General features: G+C 34.4%; 1 protein-coding gene across 8 annotated transcripts in view; it reads right to left on the reverse strand.

Annotated features, from left to right (window-relative positions):
* Positions 1–26,242, reverse strand: part of ROCK2 (Rho associated coiled-coil containing protein kinase 2) — a 199,142-nt gene that overhangs the window by 65,208 nt on the left and 107,692 nt on the right. For 7 of the 8 annotated variants that reach the window (XM_056813427.1, XM_001381617.5, XM_007476249.3 and 4 more), the window contains exons 4-5: positions 21,732–21,869; positions 18,017–18,277 (exon numbers count right to left, since the gene is read on the reverse strand). In XM_056813427.1, the coding sequence (XP_056669405.1) occupies positions 18,017–18,277; positions 21,732–21,869 (399 nt within the window). Of the gene's footprint in view, positions 1–18,016; positions 18,278–21,731; positions 21,870–23,838; positions 23,942–26,242 lie in introns of those variants that run through there. The other variant, XM_056813428.1, reaches the window with a different exon arrangement.

Below are 26,242 nucleotides of genomic sequence, written 5' to 3' on the forward strand. Positions count from 1 at the left end.
GACCTCAAATACTTCCTAGCTGTGTGACCCTAGGCAAGTGACTTAACTAACCCCCATTGCCCCATAATCAATACACAGTATTGATTCCAAGACAGAAGGTAAGGGTTGAAAAAAAAAATCTAGCACTGGCTAAAAAATAGAGGTGGATTATTGGTATAAATCAGCTACACAACAGTAAATGACCACATGAGTATTTGATAAATGCAAAGATCTAAGCATTACTTACTATTTGAAAAAAATTAAGAGTGAAAACAAAAAAGTACTTGGGCAGAAACTAGGTAAAAATCAGTATCTTTTACTATTTACCAAGATATTGTCAAAATGGGTACATGATTTAGATATAAGAGGTGATATAAGGAAATTAGGGGAGCATGGAAATCTTTACCTGTTAGAACTATAGATAAGGGAAGAACTTATAACCAAGACATAAAGAACAGTATAGGTTTTATATATTTAATTTAAAAAGTTTTACACAAATAAAACCAATGCAACAAATATTAGAAGGAAAGTGAAAGCTGGGGAGAAAGTTTTATAGCAAGTTTCTCCGACAAAGGTTTCATTTCTCAAATATTTAGATAATTGAGTCAAATTTATAAGACTATCCCAACTGATGAATAGTCAAAGGCAGTTTTCAGAAGAAATTAAAGCTGAGTTGTGAAAAAAATGCTCTAAGTCACTAGAAAAACATAAATTAAAACAATTCTAAGGTATCACCTCACAACTCAGATTGCCTAATATGACAGCAAAGAAAATGACATGTATTAGAGGGGATGTGAGAAAATTTAATTAATGCCAAAAAAACTAATGCAATGTTGGTGGAATTGTGAACTGATCCAACCATTCTGCAGAGCAATTTATAGCCCAAAGGGCTATAAAACTGTGCATATGCCTTACCCCATCATTACTACTAGGTCTATATCCCAAAGAGATCAAAGCAAAAGGGAAAGGACCTATATATAAAAATATTTATAGCAACACTTTTTGTGGTTTCAAATAATTGGGAATGGAGGAGATGTTTATCAATTTGAGAATGGCTAAACAAGTTGTGGTATATGATTGTGATGGAATATGACTGTGCTGTAAGAAATGATGAGTAGGACAGTTCCAGAAAAACTGGGATTTAAATAAAGTGAAGTGAACAAAACCAGGAAAACAATACTGTACAATTATCAACTATGAATTAGCACTCTGATCTAAGACAATTACGAAGAATTCATAATGAAACACGTGATCTACCTCCATCAAGAGAACTGATATACTGAGTGTAGACTGAAGTATAATTTTTTTCATTTTCTATATGTTTCTTGCTTTTTTTTTTTGCTAAATGGCTAAAAATGGAAATTTGATTTCAGATATATTTTTGCTATCATTGCTTACTTTCTTAGTGGTCAAGGGGTTGGAGGACAGAGAATTCAAGAAATGAAATTTTTAACAAAAACTAATACAACTTAAAGTAGTTCTTAAGAAAGTAAGTTCATCTCCTTGGTCTTAGAGCTGTATTGAAATATATTTTCTCCCAAAATGTCTATAGCTAGGTCCTAGATAAACTCAACAGCCAATAATAGGAAGTAAAGTATATTGAAGGTAGAAAGATAGGTGAAGATCAAGTTGCAAAGATATTTAAAAACCAAACTGACATTGTATTAGAAACACTAGCAGTAGCAATTAGAGAAGAAAAAGAAATTGAAGGCATTAAAATAGGCAAGGAGGAGACCAAATTATCGCTCTTTGCAGATGACATGATGGTCTACTTAAAGAATCCTAGAGAATCAACCAAAAAGCTAGTTGAAACAATCAACAACTTTAGCAAAGTAGCAGGATACAAAATAAGCCCACATAAGTCATCAGCATTTCTATATAATTCCAACACAGCTCAGCAGCAAAAACTAGAAAGAGAAATCCCATTCAAAATTACCTTAGACAAAATAAAATACTTAGGAATCTATCTCCCGAGACAAACACAGGATCTATATGAACACAACTACAAAACACTCTCCACACAACTAAAACTAGACTTGAACAATTGGAAGAACATTAACTGCTCATGGGTAGGACGAGCCAATATAATAAAAATGACCATCCTACCCAAACTCATCTATCTATTTAGTGCCATACCCATGGAACTTCCAAAAATTTTTTTTACTGATTTAGAAAAAACTATAACAAAGTTCATTTGGAAGAACAAAAGATCAAGGATATCCAGGGAACTAATGAAAAAAAAAATACAAAGGAAGGGGGACTTGCAGTCCCAGATCTCAGACTATATTATAAAGCAGCGGTCATCAAAACAATTTGGTACTGGCTAAGAGACAGAAAGGAGGATCAGTGGAATAGACTGGGGGCAAGCAACCTCAGCCAGATAGTATATGATAAACCCAAAGATCCCAGCTTTTGGGACAAAAATCCACTATTTCATAAAAACTGCTGGGAAAATTGGAGGACAGTGTGGGAAAGATTAGGTTTAGATCAACACCTCACACCCTACACCAAGATAAATTCAAAATGGGTGAATGACTTGAACATAAAAAAGGAAACTATAAGAAAATTAGGCGAACACAGAATAGCATACATGTCAGACCTTTGGGAAGGGAAAGACTTCAAAACCAAGCAAGAATTAGAAAGAGTTACAAAATGCAAAATAAATAAACTGGAATACATCAAATTAAAAAGTTTTTGTACAAACAAAACCAATGTAACCAAAATCAGAAGGGTAGCAACAAATTGGGAAACAATCTTCATAAAAACCTCTGACAAAGGTTTAATTACTCAAATTTACAAAGAACTAAATCAATTGTACAAAAAATCAAGCCATTCTCCAATTGATAAATGGGCAAAGGACATGAACAGGCAGTTCTCAGCCAAAGAAATCAAAACTATTAATAAGCACATGAAAAAGTGCTCTACATTTCTTATAATCAGAGAGATGCAAATCAAAACAACTCTGAGGTATCACCTCACACCTAGCAGATTGGCTAACATAACAGCAAAGGAAAGTAATGAATGCTGGAGGGGATGTGGCAAAGTGGGGGCAATAATTCATTGCTGGTGGAGTTGTGAATTGATCCAGCCATTCTGGAGGGCAATTTGGAACTATGCCCAAAGGGTGATAAGGGGCTGTCTGCCCTTTGATCCAGCTATAGCACTGCTGGGTTTGTACCCCAAAGAGATAATAAGGAAAAAGATTTGTACAAGAATATTCATAGCTGCGCTCTTTGTGGTGGCCAAAAATTGGAAAACGAGGGGATGCCCATCAATTGGGGAATGGCTGAACAAATTGTGGTATATGTTGGTGATGGAATACTATGGTGCTAAAAGGAATAATAAAGTAGAGGAATTCCATGGAGACTGGAACAACCTCCAGGAACTGATGCAGAGCGAAAGGAGCAGAACCAGGAAAACATTGTACACAGAGACTGATACACTGTGGTACAATCGAAGGTGATGGACTTCTCCATTAGTGTCAATGCAATGTCCCTGAACAATCTGCAGGGATCTAAAAAATACTATCCACAAGCAGAAGATAAACTGTGGGAGTAAAAACACTGATGAAAAGCAACTGCTTGACTACAGGGGTTGAGGGAATATGACTGAGGAGAGACTCTAAATGAACACTCTAATGCAAATACCAACAACAGGGAAATGGGTTTGAGTCAAGAACACATGTGATAACCAGTGGAATCGTGTGTCGGTTATGGGAGAGGGAAAGGTGGTGGGAGTGGGGGAGGGGAGGAAAAGAAAATGATTTTTGTTTCCAGTGAATAATGTTTGGAAATGACCAAATAAAATAATGTTCAAAATTTAAAAAAAAAAAAAGAAGGTAATTTGAGACTGTCCAGATTTGGAGTTTTCCTCAATTTACAAGTTCTATTTTTCTTGTGTTACTTTAAAGCACCTGGCAATGTTGTCTGGTTTCTGTCTGTAGTAAAGTGTTTCTTGAAGGTGACTGATGTTCTTGGCTTGCCTAGCTTGTAATGAGAGTGAGCATAACTCTGTGGAAAGAGAAAGGGAGGTGGGGGGCAATGGGTAATGATCTTTAGGTTTTAATTCTGTGAATGTGTGGGGATTAAGGTGGGATATGTATTTATTCTATAAGTCTTTGCTCATATAATTTCTTTTGTATTGGAGAGAGAACAATAATCATCCATTAGTGAGGGAAGTTAAAGAGAGAGAAGTCACAGAAGGGGATCAGTGGGGGCCTCATTGATGACTACTGGTTCCAAGGTACAAGAGAAGAAAGGGCTAGGCAATTGGAGTTAAGTGACTTTCCCAGGGGCACCCTGGACCTCCTGTTTCTAAGCCATACTATATCTACTGAGCTACCTAGCTGCCCCTATACACATTCTCATAATATCGATCTCTTTCTTTTCAACATAACTTGGGGCTAATAGACCTCTTAGTGGTACTTTTGGCTCAAAGATATGCATAGTTTAATAACTGTGTTTAGCATAATTCTCAATTGTCTTCCATAATAAGTAGATCAATTCACAATTTCACCAAATATACATCAGTATGCCAGCTGATCTGCAACCCTCTTCATATCCTTTGACACAATGATAACAGTACTATATATTGAGAAATGGTGCTTGATTCAGTTACTTACATATTTGGAATATCAAACTTGCAACAAATATTTTTTCCCTAGTTAACTGTTTACCTTTTAATTTTAATTACAAATTGGTTTTTGTTTCTGATCCTGTTACTTGTTTGGTTACAAATTCTTTCTCTATCAAAAGTTGTGAAAAGTTATTTCCTTCTCAGTGTCTCTAAATTGTTTTATGATGTAAGCTTCTAACCTATTTAAGTTTTATAACCATTTGAAACCTTGATTTTTGGTGTGAGATCTTGGTTTGAACCAACTTTCAGCAAGACTACTTTCCAGTTTCCCACTTATCACAATATGAGTGTTCTTAGGTTTTGGTTCCATACATTTTGCCAAATCAGATTCCAAAGTAAGTTGGTTTGAGACAATGAAAACTTGATATAAACTATAAACTTCATCAGTGATTTTCAGAAGGTTGTCTTTATATTTTCTCAGTTCCAGACTTTAAGATATCAGTTGCCACACAGGTTCTCACAAAATCCATGGGCAGACAACCAACGGTACTCAATAAGCATTTATTAAGCAACTACTAGGTAGGTGCCAGGCACTGTGCTAAGTGCTAGAGCTATAAATATGTTGGGGAGGTTAAGGGGGAGAAGAGTATAGGGGAGACAGTCCCTACCTTTAAGAAGTTTACAATCTAATGGGAGATGACAACACAAAAAAAGAAGCTGAAAAACCCAAAAGTCTGGGGGAATGGAAAAAAGGAAGAGGAGGCAACAGCACAGTGTATTAGTCAAGTAAGTTTCAAAGTAATGCAACCAGGTGGAAAAAGAGATGTCTATCATGAGTTCCTTCCTTAAATGGAGATTTTGAGCCCATGGCTCCACCCTGTAGTAGAGAACAGAAGTTAGGATGAGATATAAGTACCAGATCAAATTGGAATTTGCAGGATGAACAGTTCTCCCAATGATCAGCTTTGGAAAAGTTGCTCCAGTTATAGCACCAAAGGCAAGATCACCAGCAAAATATCTCCAAAATTATGTGTGCCTGTCTACTCCATCCCAAAACAGCTGCTTATATTTCACCTTAAAGGCAAGAATTATGGGTGTAGTTAGGACAGAGATTCAGAGAACACTTTGCTACCTGTATAGCCCCTTGCTATAGCTCTGACAAATAGATGATTTATTAGAATTTTTGATACTGTTTTGGGTTTGACTTAATTTGTCAGTCTAACTTTACCTGCTGAATTTGGGCTTTGTACCAAGGAAAAACAATGACCTTGGGATTTTCTGGTAGATTGGTCAGCCCTACTTGATTTCTGAGGATTCTATCCGGACCTCCTCTTTTGGGGTTAGTCTTAAGAAGACATTTCAAGATAACAGGGTCTGATCTATACCTAAAATGGTTACTGTTGTTTCTTGGGTTTTTAAAGGCTTCCCTGTTCTGAATTTGCAACTGCCCTGGAGCTTTCAGGAGAGAAGAGAATGTATTTTACTCTTTCTACCAGAGAATACTTATGAATCTGATTCTTCTAAGATACAATATTTGTCTATGGAGGCACCATCTTTGCTGGTATCCCCCTTTCCTATTGCTTTTATGGTGACTTTTGGACTAGTTTTGAGGAAAAAAGAAATCACTCTCTGTAATTTTTCATTAATTTCCCTGATTACTATTCATTTTGGTACCAAATTGGGTAGCCTATCTCTATTCAAGCAGCCATTTTCACTTCAAAGACCCTCCACTGCCACCATTTCTGTTTACATATTTCTCAAGTTTTTTAGCTTCACAGTTACCCCCTCAGAATTTCATTGATATCCCTAATTATATCTTCCACTTTTTGGATTATCTAGTTCCTCACCCTACAGGCATGAATTCCTCTCTCAATGACAATTTTCTCCATGTCTGACTAACAAAATATCCTGAAAATATCCTCAAATAATATATCAAATTCATATCATCAAGACGATTGGTTCACCCTACTGCTTCCAAAAGAATGACAATACTTCAGTGTATGTAAAGCAGTCAAAACAGGGGAAACCATATTTTTTCCCTTTGTTCCTTCATCCAGTCTTTCATACATGAGTAACCATATAAGCCAATTTAACACTGCTTCAGTAAATATGAAACATAATTTGTTGATACAATTAAAGGGTTGTAGTATTGTCAGAGGTTGATAAAAGGGGGAGGTTATATAATGTTGGAATTCACATTTTAGATCTAATATGAACATTAATCTATCAGATTATATTATAACCATCACCATCTAGTTGTTTATGAGCAAAAAATTTTAGGCAGTGTTTGCTCAAGCACGAAGCCACATATTAGTGCTATAAAATATTGACTGCTTTATCAATCTTGGTAAATATCTTTCAATGGTTAAGATAGTCTTAGGCAATCCTGATAGTATAATTTATATACTATACTATACACTATAAAAGTGATGACCTGTTTGGGGTAAGCTAGAGTTTTGAGGGCACGCAGTGAGGATATGAGTGGGGGAGTTGAGTTGAATACCAATAGAAAAAAAAAAGACAAGGCCTTAACACAAGGGACACTGATGATAGTTTAAGATCTCCAGGAATTGTGTTTGTTAAAGTAAAAACTACAAGTTTATAGGTGGTCTCTGTCCTCATATATCTCTAAGAAGATCCATTAGATTGCATGGTTCTTTCCACCCCTATTATCCTACTGAGACCTTTTTAACTTCATTGCAATAAGTAGTTCCATTGTGTGCACTATACATTTCTTTTCCAAAATTGATTCTGAATATGATCGATTCAGTTCAACTAAATGTTTTTTAAAAGTATGAATTATGTAGTAGATGTGAGGGCTATAAATACAAAAGATAGCACCTGTTATCCTCAAAGGGCTTAATGGGATGAAACAATGTGCAAAGATAATTAACCAGAAGAATAAGAATAGGACTCTTCCAAGAGGTGGCAGTTGAACTGCACCTTAAGGGTAGCTTATGGTTTGAGGAGAAAAAGCATTACAGGCATGGGGGGGGGGGGGGGGTAACCTTTGGAAAGTATGGAAAGGGGGAAGATTGAATGTCAACCCAGGAACAGTAAGTAGAACCTAAACTAAAGCCTCTATGAGGGGAGAAAGCTATCATCAGACTACAAAGACAGATTGAAGCCAGGTAATAAAAGGTCTAAATACGTGAAGAATTTATATTTTATCCTAGAAGCAAACGGAAGCCATTGAAAGTTCTTGAGCAAGTAAATGATATGGTTAGGCCTATGGTTTAGGAATACCAATTTGGCAGGTATATGGAGAATGGATTCTAGAAGGAAAAGGCTGTATGTAGTTGGTAGGAAAATAAATTAGGATTGTAATAATCCAGGTGAGGAGCTATGAGACTGATATAGGTTGGTCATGAAGTGAGTAGAGAGAAGGGGATAATTGCAAAAGATGTGATGGAGTCAAAATGATCAAGAATTGACAATTGTATAGATATGGATAGTGAGGGAAAAATAAAGAGTACAGCATGATTTCTGACGTTGCTAATCTGAAGTTATAAAGTGGGATGGGTTTAAGGTGAAAGAGAGTAAGTTCTATTTTGTATATTGAAGGTAATTAATATTAAATTACCATATTGATTAACTAATTGATCTTGTGAACAATCTTTTTCCCATTATTTTTATCAAAACCTCACTAGGGAAAAAAACAGGCAGCTTTGAAGAACATAACCTAATAATATGATCACTCCTAAGCCTCAAGCTCATAAACTAATTTGGGCTGGGGCCCACCCAAACGCTACCCTGATTTCTGTTTACTTTATACACAGGAGCTAGTTTGAGTCAAGATTCTCCCCTCATGCAGTATGAGTTTGCAACTTATTCCCTTCATTAAAAGTTGGAGATCTGGCCTACAAAGGAGAAACTAAGCCAGGTATATCCTAAGAGTTGTTCTTCCTTGGCCAGACTGCTAAAGACTGCTGAATCTCATGACCAAGACCAGTTCCTCAAATGACTCCACCTACCCACCCCCACTTCCAATGAAGTAACTGCAAGGAGTTGAAAGCTTTTTAACTTGTGTGAATGAGTCAGCAAGGTCCAGAGAATACCATTCATTATATGTTTTGATTTTTATATTCAGAGTATCCAGTTGTCAGAACATCCTTGCAGATAAGTGTTTGCTTATTCTAGCTTAAGTTTCCATTGAAAGACCATCTTTGTGAGTGAAAAATCCCTACCCCTTTATATGAGGATTAGATTTTAATGTTAGCAGTAGTCTTGAGATTCTAAGAGAGTATAAATCATGATTTTAGTAGTCTTTTAGTGATTGTTCTAGTATAAATAATAAGTTTTGAATTAAGTAAGTGATCTAGTATACATCACTAGGCCTGACCTGGGGTTCAAAGCTTGGTACCAGCCAACACCACCCACTCTTATCTTTGTGTCACAAGTCCATACTCCACCACCCCTTGCCCATTTGCATCACTACTCCAGGCTCCCCCAATACCCCATCTTTTATCAAGTGACTCTTAAGTTATTGTCAAATGACTTCTTGTACCAATAAGAAGTATTTACTAGTTGCCCTAACCAATGAACATTGATTCCATGTGCCTCTATTTTTAGATGGGTATAACTAGTGTCTATGGACTATTTTTGTACTGGTATAAAAAATGTCTAATTCCTTGGGGTATATAGGAAGGTCTCTCACAGTGCTGGGGCTTTTGGTCTTGACCAGAAGTCTGGCTTTATTGGGAGACTGGCCCTCTCCAAATAAACATATTTCTTCATGGTTTGGAAACTCTGATTTGCATTCTTGTGGTTAGAAATTATGCAACATCCCTCCAAGCAATCTTTGCATACCTCATTCAGCAAATCTATACTTCTCAAAATATTTTTAAAGATGGGTTGAATTGGAAGTTCACTTTTGGAGATTTTGAAAGACTATTTCTCTAAGCACTACATGGTCCAGAAAATTTTATGGACACACTGACCATGTTGGAAACTCTTAACAACCATATGTCAAAAGTAGCAGCTGGAACACCTTGTCTAGGAATCTATGCCAAAGAAACTCTTTGCTACTTTTGAGAATGATAGACTGGGTGATTTCATTCATTTTAGGACTTGCACAGACCTCAAGGAAGAATGATCAAAAGTTATCTCTCTGCCATTATTTAATTCTTTTTTTGATTCTGTCTTCCCTGAGTCAAGGAGAATGAATAATTCCAAATGAAAAGGAAGAACAGATATGGTTGAAACAAAATTGAAGACCAGGTTAGTGATTTAAATATATATCTTCTGTTCTCTAATCAAGTACTTTTCCCTCTCTTGTTTCTCACTTTATTCAATTGCTCCTCCATATTTTGAACATAAAATCTGAAATCATTTGATCTCTTTAGATAACAGATATTTTTTTTAAACCCAGTCTTAGTTCACTAAAAAGTTTTAAATTTATTTGAATAAATAGAGACAACTTTGGAATACTGGCTGCAAACTTAAAATGTAGCATCTTTGAAAGAATAAAATATATATTTACTTTATAATTATTACATAAAATGACCATATATAAATATGTTTATTATATATTAATTCAATTAAAGATGACTTATTAAATACCTAGAACATTTTATTAAATGTTAAATTTCTTAAATCTTGCACATATTAGCTATTAATTAATATTTGTGTTGAGTTAAAATTGTATAATGAGCAATCTTCATCTTGATCACTTTCATTATTGTTTTAATCTCCCCAAATTGACAATAGCTGTGCTTAGAGGTCACCCGGATAAAAAATAAAATAGGATGAAAGGAGTGCTGATATTTGGATTAAAACAATATATAAACATGACAGATAACCACAAAGCATTCTAGTTAGAACATAATTGTCATGTACACATACTAAATCACAGATATGCAATCAGATATTGACTAAGGTTGAAATACTCCTTATATTGGGATGTTCATTGTAATTCCATTTTAAAAACTAGGTTATTGGAGTAGCATTAATTAGATCAAGGTTTTAAATATTACATTCTCCACATCCTTTGCACCTGATTTACCTAATTCTAAGTTGTTTTCTAAACTGTTCCTATAGTCATCATCTTTGTACATATTTTATGTATACGTATGTATATTGAGAATATTTTTAAAGTCATCATCTTCTACTTTAGTATCAATTCTAAGATAGAAGAGCAGCAAGAGCTAGGCAATCTGGGTTATGAGACTTGCCCAGGGTCACATAGCTAGGAAATATATGGAGCCAAATTTAAATCCAAGTCCTCCTGACTCCCAGTCTGGTGCTCTATCTACTTTGCTACCTAGTTGACCCCCTATATATATCTTTTTCACATTTTATCAGACCCTCTAACATTGATTACTTCCTCTTTTATTCCATATCACCTTTAACCTTGCAGTCTTTGAAAACCTCCAAGATCTTGAAAAAACACATGTTCTATAAATTCATTCTTCTGAAATATCTCTCATTCAGATTTAAAAAAACTTTTTTTTCCCTCAGCCCTTACAATTCTTATAAAGTAAACAGCACACATTTGGGTACTTTATAAAGAATGATTATCTATTTTCAAAGGGTATAAGAAAGTATTAGTTATATACTAGACTATTATAACAAGATCAGCCAAGTATTATCCACCAAGTAATGAAATGTCACTGTTATTTCTTTAATGAAATTAGACTTAAAACTAATGTTTTCTGGGCAGAGCCAAGATGGTGGAAAAGGTACATAGACCTACTTGAACTCCACCAAATTACCCTCCAAACAACTTTGATTTAAAGCTTCAAAACAAATTCTAGAACAGTAGAATACACAAAAGGATAAAGTGGAGCAATTTTTTAGCTCCAAATAACTTAGAAGGCCAGCAAGAAAGATCTATCACACCACAGTGGAAGTGGAACATAGCCTAGCACTACAAGACAAGACCCACCTTAGAAAGGCAGCACAGGCCTTTAGGTGGCTGAATCAGAAAAAAAGGTTTTCCAGAGTTCTCAGCTACAGATGGTAAAGGAGTCAGACAACTTTTCAGATGGACATTACATTGGTTCCTTTGTTAGCAGTGGGTATAAGACTATTGTATTGTTCATAAGGAGTCAAAGTTCTAGAATGAAGTCCCAGGGCAAGAAGAAGTAATAGCATACCCCAGTGCTTGAGGCCACAGAGGAGCAGTGTCCTGTTAACATTTCCAATGTGTAAAAGAGTGCTTGTGGTTGCTCACAGATCAGAGCACAAGTTGGGGAGAGTATTAAACACATCTCTCCTTAGACCATACTACCTTGAAAGAACTGAAAACCTAACAAACCTCGCTACCTCTGAAATAGCTGAACAAAAACCATGAAGCTCAGAACAGTGTTCCCTTCACCACAGGAATAGAGTACCTACCTGTAATAGTTTTAAGTTAAAAGACTGGTAAATGATCAAACAAAAAAGAAAACTCAACATAGAAAGTTACATTGGGTAATAGGGAAGACCAAAACACAAACTCAGAAGAAGACAACTAAGTTGATACTACTGTGTCCAAAACTTCCAAGAAAAATAAGAATAGGTCTCAGGTCAAAAAAAGAATTCCAAGAGGAGCTCAAAAAATATTTTAAAAATCAAAAAAGGGAGGTAGGAGAAAAATTAGGAAGAGAAATGAGAATAGTGCAGGAAAATCATTAAAAAAGAGCCAACAACTTGGTAAATACTGAAGAAAATAATACATTAAAACAAAATGGGCCAAGTGATAAGACGCACAAAAATCCACTGAAGAGAACCCTTTAAAAAGCAGAATTGGGGGGAGAAAAGATATACAAAAAATTACTGAGGGAAAGACTTCCTTAAAAGGAAGAATTAGACATATGGAAAAAGAGGTGCAAAAATTCACTGAAGAAAAAAAAATTTTTTTAAGTAGAATTAGCCAAATGGAAAAGGAAGTACAGAAACTCACTGAAGAAAATAATTCATTAAAAATTAAAATTGGGCAAATAGAGGCTAATGACTCCATGAGACATCAAGAAACAAATCAAAATCGAAGGTATGAAAAAAAAAAGAAACTGTAATATTTCATTCAAAAAACAACTGATCTGGAAAATAGATCCAGGAAGAGACAATACTATAATTACTGGACTGTCTGACTGAAAACCATGGCCAAAAAAAAAGAGCTTTGACTTCATTTTAGAGTAAATTATCAAGGAAAATTGTTCTGATATTCTAGACTTAGAGAGTAAAGTAAAAATGGAAAGAATGTACCTGAAAAAGATGCCAAAAGTATAACTCCCAGGAATATTTATAGCCCAATTTCAGAACTCCCAGGTCAAGGAGAAAATATTGCAAGCAGCCAAAAAGAAAAAAATTCAAATATCATAGAACTAGTCAGAATAACACAAGATGTAGCAGCTTCTACATTAAAGGATTAGAGAATTTGGTATATAATATTCCAGAGAACAAAAGAAAAAATGCACATTCAGTGAAATAAAGGACTTTCAAACATTCCTGACAAAAAAAAACAGTGGTGAATAAAAAATTTGACTCTTTTGTAATCTCTTTGGAATTAATATAAATTCCTGGTGAACCTATTCTTAAATAATCCTGTCCAACCTTTCTTTAAATAATTAACCCTATTTTCCCCTTACCCTATAATAGAGTACATATTCTTTGACCAAGAAATAAATACTATTACTAGGTTTATATTCAAGAGACAAAAAAAAAAAAGAAACTGTATGTATAAAATTATTTGAAGCCATTCTTTTGGTGGTGGCAAAGAATTGAAAAGTTAGGGAATGGCTAAGTAAGTAATAGTATATAACTGTAACTGAATATTATTGAGCTATAGGAAATGACAAGCAAGAGGAGCTCAGAAAAACCTGGAAAGACTTATGTAAAGTAAACAGAACCAAGAGAATTCTGTACATAGTAACAGCAATACTGTAAGATGAACAACTGTGATTTACTTAGCTATTCTCAATTAATGATCCAAAGCAAAACCAAAGGACTCATGCCCATGGTAAAAAATGCATCTGCTCTCAGAAAAGAATTGATGGAGTCTGAATGTAGAACAAAGCAAATTTTTAAAACTCTTTTTGGGATTGTTTCTTTCCACAAAAGGATTAATATAGAAAAATGTTTTACATGATTGTACATGTAAAGTCTATATCAGACTGCATAACATCTTACTAGAAGATTTAAGGCTCAAAAAAATTTTACGTGTTGGAAATTGTTTTTACCTATAATGGGGGGGTGGGGGTAAAAAATTGGTGTGTGTTCTACTAGTTCTAGGATGTTCCATTAATTCTAGTTTTCTATGAAGTACAGGGAAGATTCTATTCCTGACTCTCCAGACTTTTTCTACCACGCCGCAATAGATTTCTCACCCAGGAAGTTACTCTGACCCTTCACCCAGGAAGTTACTCTGACCCTTCCTCTGATTGATCTGATCCTCCATGAACTTCCATTTTAAGTACAATGCCCAGGTTAGTAATGCCTTCATTCCTCTTCAGATCCACTTCTGATTCTCTAAACTTCTCTCCCTTACTCCTCCTCTCCACTCAACTTCCAGCTTCCTTTTATGTGCTGTCTCCACCCTATCCCATCCCGCCCCTATTTAGATGGTAAGTGCCTTATTCCCAGCTCTTAGCGCAATTGATACACAGTGCTTTAACAAATGATTGTTGATGACTTCTCAGTCTACTGTGCTGATTTTTCATGTTACACTTGCTAATCATGTGTCTCCTTCAAAGCTCTTTTTTGGGATCTGCTTTTTTTTTTTCACTTTATATTCTCTCAATGATTTCATCATCTACTCTGGGTATAATTATCATCCCTATGCAAATGATTATATTACAGATATGGATACCCATCTCTAATATCTCACACTGAGCCATAGTCATACATCAAAAACTTCCCCTTAGACATCATGAATTCTATGTCCCATAAATATCTCAAACTAAACAATGTCTAAACCAGAAGTCTCTATCTTTCCTCATTAAACTTTCTCTACTTCCTTATTTCTGTCAAGGGCAGTATCATTCTCCTCATTATCTAGGCTTGCAAGTTTGGTGTCTTAATTTCTCCCTCTTGGTCATTCAACTTGTATATTAATCTGTTGCCATTAATTTTCTTGATTCTAACTTCATAAAATCTCTCATATATGTCCCCTTTCTACTTATAAGGACACTACAATAGTTTATGCTTTACCTCTCATCTGGACTATTGCAATAGTATTCGAAATTCAAATCTTAACCCTCAAACCTCTCCCCACTCCAATCCATCCTCCATACAGCCTTCAATTCATTTAGCTTCAATGGCTCCCTATGCCTTTCAGAATCAAATATAAAGTCCTTTGTTTGGCCCTGAAAGCTCTATACAACCTGGCCCCTTCCACCTTCCTAATCTTCTTAAACTTGACAACCTATATGGTCCAGCTATATTGATATATTTACTGATAATCTCACAGGAGGCTTCAACTCCAGTCACACTGCCTTTTTGCTAGCTGTTACCCATGCCTAGAATGCTCTACCCCTTTTTCCCTGGTTCTTAGATTCCTCCTGGTCTCTTTGATGACTCTTTTGATGACTTATTCCCTTTGGTAAGAGACTTTTTTGTTGTTGTTGTTGTTTGTTTGTTGTTTTAAACCCTTACCTTCTGTCTTGGAATCAATACTGTGTATTGGTTCCAAGGCAGAAGAGCAGTAAGGGCTAGGCAATGCGGGTCAAGTAACTTACCCAGGGTCACACAGCTGGGAAGTGTCTGAGGCCAAATTTGAACCTAGGACTTCCCTTCTCTAAGCCTGGTTCTCAATCCACTGAGCTACCCAGCTGTTCCCTGGTAAGAGACTGCTTGACTGTCCTGGCAGCTAATAAACTTCTCATCTTAAAGTATCTTACATCAAGACTGCATAAACCTTTCATTTACATATTTATATGTTGTCTCTTCCACTAGAACGGGAGCTCCTTAAGGACAGGGATAATATTTTGTCTTTTGTGTTCTCAGTATTTAAACAAAGTGCCTGGCATATAATAAATACTTAATAAATGTACATTCATTGACATGGTATAGTGGAAAGAATAATAGACTTGTCCAAGGATCTAGGTTTGAATACTTGCTTTTACAGTTGCTGGTCTTGTGGATAGTAGCAAATCATTTCTCTTTCTGAGTTTTTCTTTACATGTAAAGGAGTCAATGTGGTATAACGAAAAGAATACTACCTCTAGAGTTAGAAGATAAGTTCAAATTACGTCTCTGACACTTATGAAATCTGGGGCTTTGGGGAGGTCACTTCAATTGGATATTTACTTTTTTGTTTTCTGTAAAATTAATGGGTAGATGGCCTCTAAGATTTTTTTCCTACTCTAGTGACAATCTTATTGCTGGTCAAGATGGGTGCTTTTATTTCTAAATATTCTTGTTATTTCTCCTAAAAGGACATAAATTTCTTGAGATCAGGGACTATTTCATTTTTTACTATATTTTGAGTACCTGGAATATAATAATAATAGCTAATATTTATATAGCACTGTGTCAGGCACTACAGTAAGGACTTTACAATTTTTGATCCTTACAACATCCCTGGGAGATAGGTTATTATTATTATTATTATTGTCATTATTATTACTCTCATTTTACTGCTAGGGAAACTAAGGCAAAGAGAAATTAAGTGACTTAGCCAAGATCACATAGTGTGAGGCCAGATTTAAACCATGCCTTCCTAACCCCAGGTCCAGCATTCTATCCATTCACCACCAAGCTGCCTAATAATAATAGACAATTAATAAATGCTTGTTGATTTACTCTCTGAAAATGGGATAATAATATTTATATGATCTACTTAACAAAACACTATGTAAATCTTTTTAAGTTATAGAAATGGAATTAGTTATTTTAATTGGATATTTTAAAATTCCTTGCACTATTCAATAATTGAAAAAATACATTTAAGAACAATTAAAATTTGGAAAACTCTTTCAACTTTTATTCTTGAGTTGTTATCTAAATCTCTGTGAATCATAACAAAAACAAGAATATTTTCGTATCCATAGAAGTACCAACTAAGTTTGAAAAGGCTTCCAAAGGTGGTCCAGTCAAATCCATCCCTGAAGTATACATTATTACTACTATAGAAGGAAGACAAAGAGTCATCTTGTTTTTGCTAGCAGAGACTATGATATTCTTAATCTTTGTATCTTGACAACTTAGTACAGTGTCTGGCACATAGTCAAGAAAATTTTAGCAAGCAATTGTTACATGTGCTCAGTACTGGGCAAACTACAGGAGATTTAAAAAAAAGGCAAAAGCAGTCCTTGTCCTCAAGTAGTTCACAGTCTAAAGGGGGAAACAATATGAAACTATTTATGAGTAAGATACATACAGGGCTGCAAGGCTGGCATAAGGATGTTAGGATAGACAAGGAAATCTGTCAAGAAGCATTTATTTAACACCTACTATATGCTAGGCACTATACTATGTACTAGGGATATAAGGTCAAAGATCCTTCCTGTTCTCAGTGTATTCACATAATCTAATGGGAGAGACAATTGGAAAACTATGTCTAAACAAGATATATAAAGGATAAATTGAGAACAGTCAACAGAAGTACAATAATATTATTAATGAAGATATGGAAATGTTTGCTGTAGTAGGTAGGATTTTAGCTAGGATTTGAAAACAGGATATGAGGGAGGAGAGAATTCTGGACATGGAGAGCAGCCAGTGAAAATACAGAGATGGAGTGTCCTATGAGAAAAATAGTAAGGAAATCAGGATCATATAGTATTTGGAAGGGAGTAAAGTACAAGAAAAATGGAAAGGGAAGAAAGGACTAGGTTATAAAAGGTTTTGAGCATTAGAATGAGAATTTTATATATGGTGATGAAGATAATAAGGAACCCCTGAAGTTTTTTTAATAGAGGTGTTCATTGGTTCTGTGCTTTAGAAAAGAGCAACCGACAGAAGAGGATATACTGAAGTGGGAGAGATATGAGGCAGGAAAAAAGATCAGTAGGCCATGACAATAGTCTCACAGTGTGAGGTTATGGGGCCTGTACCAGGGTGATGGCGGTGTCAGAAGGGAAAAGGTGTTATACATAAGCAATGCCATAAATGTAGAACCTACAGGCCTTGGTAACAAATTAGGTAGAGTTGGGGAAAGAGTACAGGTATAAGAGAGAGTGATGAATGTTTTCTGATAGCTATGTTATGAGCTTCTTTATTTTTATTTTAAATGTATATAATATCTTCTTACTCAGAATGTAAACAAGGGTTGGTATACTGCTTAATTTTCATGGAAGAGAAACTGGCCACTGTTAGTATTTTCTCCCTTCTCTATTCAAAGGAACTGAAAATTTGTAAAGTTAAGAAGAAACTTACCCACACCAGGAATCCAATTCCTCAATGTATGTCAAAAAGGAAAGAACTTAAACTATTAGATGCATTGCTAAGCAATGCATATTTATGTTTCCAAAATCTTAGTTTTCTTATTAACATGTTTTACATCATCAGCAAAGTGTAACAATTTTACTTGTGTACTTACTTCATCCATTTTCATACAAGTGCCAAAATCTGCTAATTTCAAATGTCCATTTTTATCCAAAAGCATGTTGTCTGGCTTCACATCTCTGTGTATTAAGCCCATGGAGTGTATTGCATCCAAAGCCAGAACAACTTCGGCTGTGTAAAATTTGGCCCATTTTTCAGGTACATCATAGTTGCTCATAAGGTTTACAAGATCTCCACCAGGCATGTATTCCATTACCATATAAAGATATCTATCATCTTGAAAGGCACAAAAGAGCTGGGAGAAAAGGGGGAGAAATGAAAGATATACAATTACTTCTGAGGTAAAAAAGTAATAGGTTAAAAATATACTCTGAAAAAATTATTTTTTTATCTTTTTATCTAAAATTATTATTTTATCTGTCTGTTAGATTTGATTATGTCTTCTTTTGTCCTGCTTCTACCTGAAAAAACAAAAACTTGCAGGAAACAAAACTTTTCTATATATATAACCCTATTCTTAGCTTACATTTAAAACAAACACAAATCAATCATTGTCATTTTAGAGGAATAATAAACAATATTTTTCAACAGAAGCACTTGAGCTAACTTGATGTGAAAAGGAAGGTGTAAAATCCAACCAACACTCAATATTTACTAAGTGAACATGCATGTATTTAGCTTTCAACAATAGTGGTATTTTTTAAATCCTTGTCAATCAGAAAACCAATGGTCTCCAGAACCTCAAGTTTTTTTAAATGCTCCAGAACAGAAAGTATGCAGGAGGCAGGAGAATGACAGCAAACAAAAGAAAGAATGAAAGTCTAAGATGTGAGCATTACATCTAATGTGCTATGATTCCATTTATCATATACTAAGGAAGTCATATTAATGGATTTCTTTATTATGGTATTCTGGAAATAGTACTAGAGTTAGGAAGAGTAAGGACAGCCTGGTTTAAATCATATTTCTAATGTATTAGTTATCAGACTCTGAAAAAGTCATTTAACTCTGTGATCCTCAATTTTTTTTACCCCTAAATTGAAGGTAGTAATATTTGCACCACCTAACTCACAGGGTTGTTTAAAGGAAAGCACTCTGTGAACATTAAGGTGCTACAGAACTTAGAGTTATTTATGGAAGATCAGACTTTTAGGTCAGACCCATACACCCCAAAACTGAAAGACATGGAAGGAACCCTTTGACCAGGACTACCACTATGAGGTCTATACTCCAAGAAGAACAAAGGAAAAGGAAAAGGACCCATATTTATAAAAATATTTATAGCAGCTCTTTTGGAGGTAGAAAGGAACTGGAAACAGAAGGGATACCCATCAGTTAGGGAATGGCTGAATAAGTTTTGGTATATGGCAGAATACTATTGTGCTATATGAAATAATGAGCAAGAAAAACCTGGAAAGACTTATAAACTAATATTAAGTGAAGTATGCAGAATCAAGAGAACATTAAACACATTAACAGCAACACTGTTAAAATAATCAATGCAAAATATTTCATTATTTTATTAATGCAGTAATCCATGACAATTCTGAAAAATTCATAAGCAAAAATGATAATTTCCTCCAAGGAAAGAATTGATGAATTATAAGTACAGACTGAAAAAAATTCCCCCCACTTTATTCTTCTGAATTGGCCACGAGGGGACATAAGAAGCAGTACAACAGCAGCATGGCTAACATGGAAACATTTTACATGATTTCACATGTATAAATAATTATCATATTTCTTATCTCAATGGGTGGCAGAAGGGATGGAGGAAAAGAGGGAAGATAAAAATAATTTTTTTAAAGACACAAAAAGAAAAAGAAAAATCAATGATGAGTAGTTTTGAAAGCAGAAATGATTAGAAACAATGACAGAAAGAAAGCATCAGACATTCTGGTAACAGAGAGGAAGAGAGAAGAGCTTTGCAATAGAAAAAAATTCATCAGCATCTGACACTGAAAAATCTTTGAAGGCGGAAATTTTTTCTTCTTTGTATCTCCAGTATTAGACCTTACATACAGTCTTTGCTGAATAAATGTGTGATGAATTCAATCAACAATATAGCATTTTCCAAAAGTACATGTAAAGCCCTTCATACCTTTCCAGTTTTCTTATACCTTGTTATACACCATTTCATGTACTCTGAGTTAGTGATTTGACTTTCTTACCCCAAACACTCCATCCATTTTTCAATGGACATTGCTCATACCTGGAAAATCTCTCCCCTCCTCATTTACAACTTCTAGCCAATCCCAATTAACATTTCACCTTCTATCTCCATTTTATCCTGAATATATCTTGTCTCTACATAATGGTTTTTATTTTGTCTCTTATGTCATTAGATTAGACTAATGATTAGACTATGAGCTCCTTAAGAGCAGGAATTGTCTTTTACTTTCATTTATATCTTCAAAGTTTAGCAAGTCCCTGACACATAGTTGGCATTTAATTAAAACTTCTTGACTAAGTGATTAGACTAATAGTTTTTATGAGATTCACTGTGCCTTATTAAAAGAACAACTATCAGTGACCACCCTTGTAGTGTAAAAGAAACCAAAAAACATTTAGAACTCAGTAGCCCACTGGACTATGCTAAAAGCACATAATAGCTATTGGTAGCCATCTGAAGTAATCACTGAAAAGTATGGGCTTTGCACTGGTGATATGCTTGCTACCTTCCTGCTCATATTATTTTACCAAACTTGTAGATCATGAGATTATTAAAAATGTGAATTATTAAAGAATAGATTTGCTTCAATCAGGTAGTATAAAGGATTTTGAAGTAATTCCAACAGTAGAGGAATAGAGGACTAAAAATCTAGGTTCAAATCTTACTTTAGACATTTAGAATTCTAATACCAATGGACAATTCATGGAATTACCTAAAACATTTTAATTCTTACAGAAGCTTCTGAACATAAGAATTACTATTCATAAGCTATAAAGAAAGGTCAATTTGGAAAACACTCAAGGACAACTATAGGCCAGAAACTATGCTAAGAGTTGAAATAAAGCTAAGGAGAAAAAAAAAGATGATAATGTTCTCTTATTTATTTTATCCAGTTTTGTAGCATATTTGAAATTCTAAATTGAATTTCCCTGCCATTCATCATTTCTCAGCTGAAATGTTTGCCCTCACCATTTTCATGTTTTATCTTGTAATAGTTGTCAGTTTCATATTTCCTCTGCTGGATTATAAATGCCATGAAAGTAAAAAGTAAAATAAAATAAAAGTTTTATTTAAACTTTAGGTCAAATCAAATATACATAAAATGTATTAAAGTCGGTATCGGTTTTTGTGCTCCATTAAAAAAAGGAGGGGTATATATATCATAGTACTTTGTAAATACTTATAAAATTCAACCGATACACAATCAACTATTTTAATAATATAATTTAAAAATGTAATTGTTTGAGGAGAAAAGCAAAAATTGTTAATACTAAGTGTTCAAAAACATTTTAAAATCATTTACATGACATTACTCTCTTCTATCACAATTATGTAGATAACTAAATAATCTTATTTAAAATTTAAGTTTCTATATTTGGGCTTTTCATTTTGGAAACAGTAATAAAAGATACTATAAAATACTGCCAAAGAAGCATTAAAGATGGTTTAGTGTGTCAAATTCTGTTAACATTAACTATATTGTTGAAACTTTATAAACAACAAACAAAATAAGCCTTCTTGAGTAGTATTTAAATTTACTTATTGTACAGTAAATTTATAAAGTAACCTTGCTTACCTGAACAACCCAGGGACTATTGGCAAAGGCCATGATATCTCGTTCTTCCCAAAAAAAGGCAGAATCTGATCTTTTTATCATTTCAAATTTACTAAGAAGCTTCATGGCATAAACATTCTGTGATGCTTTATGACGAACCTGTTGATTTACAAATAGCAAATTTGTCATTAGTGCTTTTTAAACAAGAGGTACTAATTAACTGGATACTTTGATCTGTAATGTTAATTATATCAGTTGTAAAATATGATGTAAAACTGTTCTCTAATGAAAAATAGCATTTATTAATAAAAGCAAAACTTCCTAAGTGCCTTGATAAATCAATGGTAAAACACCCATCCAGTTTTAACCGTAACATATAAGATCTTCATTTCATTAACATTGGCTCCATAAATTACTCAATTGAATAAATCACCATTTCAAAGGAAATATGGAGACATTAACTACTAGGGATCAAGCATATTTCCAAGGTTTAAAACACCTTTTTAAATTGTTTAAAATAGTCCAATAACCTTATTCAAGACAACAGTGGCTTACTATTTAAGAACATTAGACTTGGAGTCAGGAAGACCGGAGTTGAAATCCAGCCTCAGGTACTCCCCACCTGTGCAAATCAACTTAACCCTTGCCTGCCTAGAAAGCAGGTAGGTGGCTCGGTAGAGAGTACTGAGGCCTGGAGTCAGGAAAAAATGAATTGAAATCCAGGCTTAGACACTTACTAGCTAAGTGACTAGACACTAGTCACTTAACCCCTGGTTGCCTAAGAAAAGGATCGGCTTGAGAAGGAAATGGCAAACCACTCCAGTATCCTTGTCAAGAAAACCCCAAGCATAGCAATGATTCATAGGGTATTGGAAGAATCAGACAGGAGTGAACAACAACATACCTTACTAGAAAGTGGTGTTTCTGTAAAGGGAAAGTCAGGGGTGGAGAGAAGAGAATAAATGTGACAAAGTGCTTCTCTCACACTAGACCAGTGGTTCTCAACCTTTCTAATGCCGTGACCCCAAAATACAGTTCCTCATGTTGCAGTGACCCCAAACCAAAAAATTATTTTGGTGGCTACTTCAAAACTGTAATTTTGCTACAGTTATGATTCAGAATGTAAATACCTGATATGCATTATGTATTCTCATTGCTACAAATTGAGAGGTTGAGAATTGCTGCACTAGACCAACTTTAAGGGGGAAGGGGAGGGGGGTGACATCTACCCAAACAAATAAGCTTTAATCTCTAATTTTTCCTCTGAGGCAATTATCTCTCCCCCCCCCCCGCCCCTTTTTTAATGGAGCACAAAACCTGATACTGACTTTAATGCATTTCCATCAGAAAATGCAGGAAAAGATTTCCTAAGACAAAAGTACTAGAAAAGAAATCTAATTAGGCAAGTGGTTGATGGGGAGTAAGGTAAAGGAACTAGAGATAAAACTAGGAGTAGGCTAATGATTAATGGCTCATTCCATCATTTTTCTATAGCCTCCATTCTTGACACTCTGGATTTCATTCCCCACCAGAAGTCTTCTTCTAACCCAGGATGATCACACCATGTCTGAAGACCTTTCCTCTGATCAGTCAGTTCTTCTAGGAACCTTTATTTAAAGGACCAGGTCAGTTATGTCCTCTCTTTCATTCCTCTCTGGGCATTGCTCTGTATTGATTTTTCCTCAATGTCTCTCCTCATTTCCCAGAAGGACTCTCCCCCACCCCTTTCTTTTATTTAGTCTTCCCTCATTAGAAAATAAGCTCCCTAAGAGTATGAACTATTTTTCTTTTTCCTTGTATTTGAATTTCCAAGACTTAGCCCAGTATTTGGTACAAAGTAAGCACTTAAATACTTATTGGCTAAAAGCCAATAATAATATAGCAACTGAGAGGTTTAACTTGGGACTATTGCCCCAAAACTGCAAAGGGTTATTTTTAAAGAAGGCAGATTTAGTAATCCATGACCATTAAGTAATGAAATGGTGGAAATAGTACAGACAACACATCATAACTGGTTATTGAAATTAAGCACACACTGAATATGTATCAAGACCAGAACTTGCCAGTAAGAATAATACACCATAAATTATAGTGACAGGTGACAAATCTCCATTCTACAAATACAGACCTCGAAATATCCTGAACATCACCAATAAATTCTATTGGAACTAGATCATTATAAGAGACCAACCAAATTGTTAACCACAACATCCTGGATATGACACTAGGCTGGTTCCTAAAAAATGAAAAAAAAAAGTTTATAATGTATGTTCCAAATGAAGAAATAAAAAGCTTTAAAAATAGAGACTAAGTCAAGACAATCAAAATCAGTTTGGGAAGGAGATAAAGAACATTTCATCACTGCTATCCTGATGGCTACTAGAATTGTACCAACTATGGTTTCTTTCACTGAGCCTAGAGAAGAATAAGTTTATATCCTAATGTATTAATTTAAAAATAAGAATAGCTATTTTTTCCATTTGTAAAATAGTTGTAGAACATTAAATATAAAAGAATAGTTCTTGGGGTCTGTAAAATTATCTTTAAAAACATCATAAATATATTTTAATAGAATGTTTCCTTTGTAGTCTTACGTATTTTACTTTGTTTACTCATAAATATTTGTTTTGTAAAGGGGTCTACAGTACAAGAAAAATTAAGAACCCACAGTATAACTGACAGTATAACATCAAAAAATAAGAATATAGTAGCTTGTATCTTTAGAACACTTTTTAATGCTCACAATATGCTTTGCATGCATTGCTCCATTTGATCCTTTACAACTCTGTGAGGTAGTTGCTATTTCTAATCCATTTATGCAGATGAAGAAACAGAAGCCCAGAGATTAAGAACTGTCCAAGGTCAATTACATACAGTACTAATAAATAAATGTTGAATATAGGCTTTTCAAATACCAAGTCCTAAGAAGCCACTAGTAGGTCTGGGATAATACAGGATATATTTTTCAAAATTACTTTTAAAAAAACTAACCTCACATAATTTAAATATCCAAAAATCCAGATTTCTGTCATCTATTTTGTAATAAGCTGAGGCAGCCTGTGATAAGTAAAGGCAAAAAGATGTGGATGAACAATAATAAACAGGAAATGGGATGTGTCTAAGCCATGTAAATATTATGTCCTGTCTCTGTGAAGGAAAAAAAAAAGAATGTAGAGCAAAACAAACAGATTCTACTCCTCCCTTCTAAAGGAACTAAGTCATTTCCTAACCAGCTACTGCCTTCACTTAGTTCACCACTTTAAGAACATGAGGCAAAACAAAAACACAGATTAAACTTGATTTTATTACAAACAAAAACACTAAATAATATGATGGATTTCTAAGTTGTAAGATATGATGACAAAATTCAAGATCCCAAATTCAAGAATAGATTCCACTGACTATTTTATGTTCATAGCAAAATTAATGTTTTTGTTTTCTATTTTAAGATATTTTCCCATCATTTTTATGGATTGCAATTCTATGAGAATTAACTATACAGAAAGCTAAATGCAAGATAACATAGCTCATCTGCTATACAAACTGCTGAATTTAAATTCAGAAATATTTACTCTCATACTTCTCAAATCCTCTATTTTGAAAGGAAGGTCCAAGTATCTCTCTTTTCTGAAGAAACACTGGTTCATAGACAGATCAGAAAAACTAAATAATTTAGTCTTAAAATTAAGAGACCCTAAAATTCTGCTTCCAAAAGAAATCTTTTCTTGTTAATCACTGTTGAGTTAGATTAGCTCAAAGCAAACAGTGACTATATCAGCCATGTTTTAGAGAAGCAGTGTTTCCTCAGATTCTATTTTTATGCAGCTCTTTCCCCACTGTATTTCTGTGTATCAAGTGGGATTTCAAATTATTCCTAACTTCATTAAGGGGGCCTTTTTTGCAATGTTTAGAGGTTACTCAATTAATCCCACTGTAATAAAAATTACAATTGATTCATGAAATATGCATAATAACTGTGGCTGTGGCAATTTTGTTATGAAGAACAGAGTAGAGATAATTCTATATATTTACAAGCCTATTAAATATAACCAAATAAAAGCAGTTAGTGTTCTTTATGTTCAAGATATTAAACAAAAGATAATTCACAAAGAATGTTTAATATATTTGAGGTACTCTAAAAATATAATAAATAGAAATAATGCTTTGTTTTTAAATGTTAGAAAATGTCTATCACAAATGTTTTTGATGCTCTTCATAAATGGCACAATTGAAACCTGGGGTTTATGGTTTGTGTTTTGGTCCAAAAATTCCTTTTGAGTGGCAACTGCCAACCCTCTGGACAAGGGCGAGGAACCCCCAATCCATGGGCCAGATAACAATTTTGTTTTAATTTCATCTGAACTGTGAGGCAAATTTCAGAATATGATGTGATTGAATACACCTACAGTCATGAAAATGCAGCAGATTTCAAATTCTTTGATGGAATGGCTATACAGTAAAAGATCGCAAAACAAATTGTAGTATGTGAAATTATCAGTTTCCTTTTCTCTCTTTACTAATTCTCTTCTCAA

Source organism: Monodelphis domestica, chromosome 1 (assembly GCF_027887165.1).
Source record: "Monodelphis domestica isolate mMonDom1 chromosome 1, mMonDom1.pri, whole genome shotgun sequence".
Lineage (NCBI taxonomy): Eukaryota > Metazoa > Chordata > Mammalia > Didelphimorphia > Didelphidae > Monodelphis > Monodelphis domestica.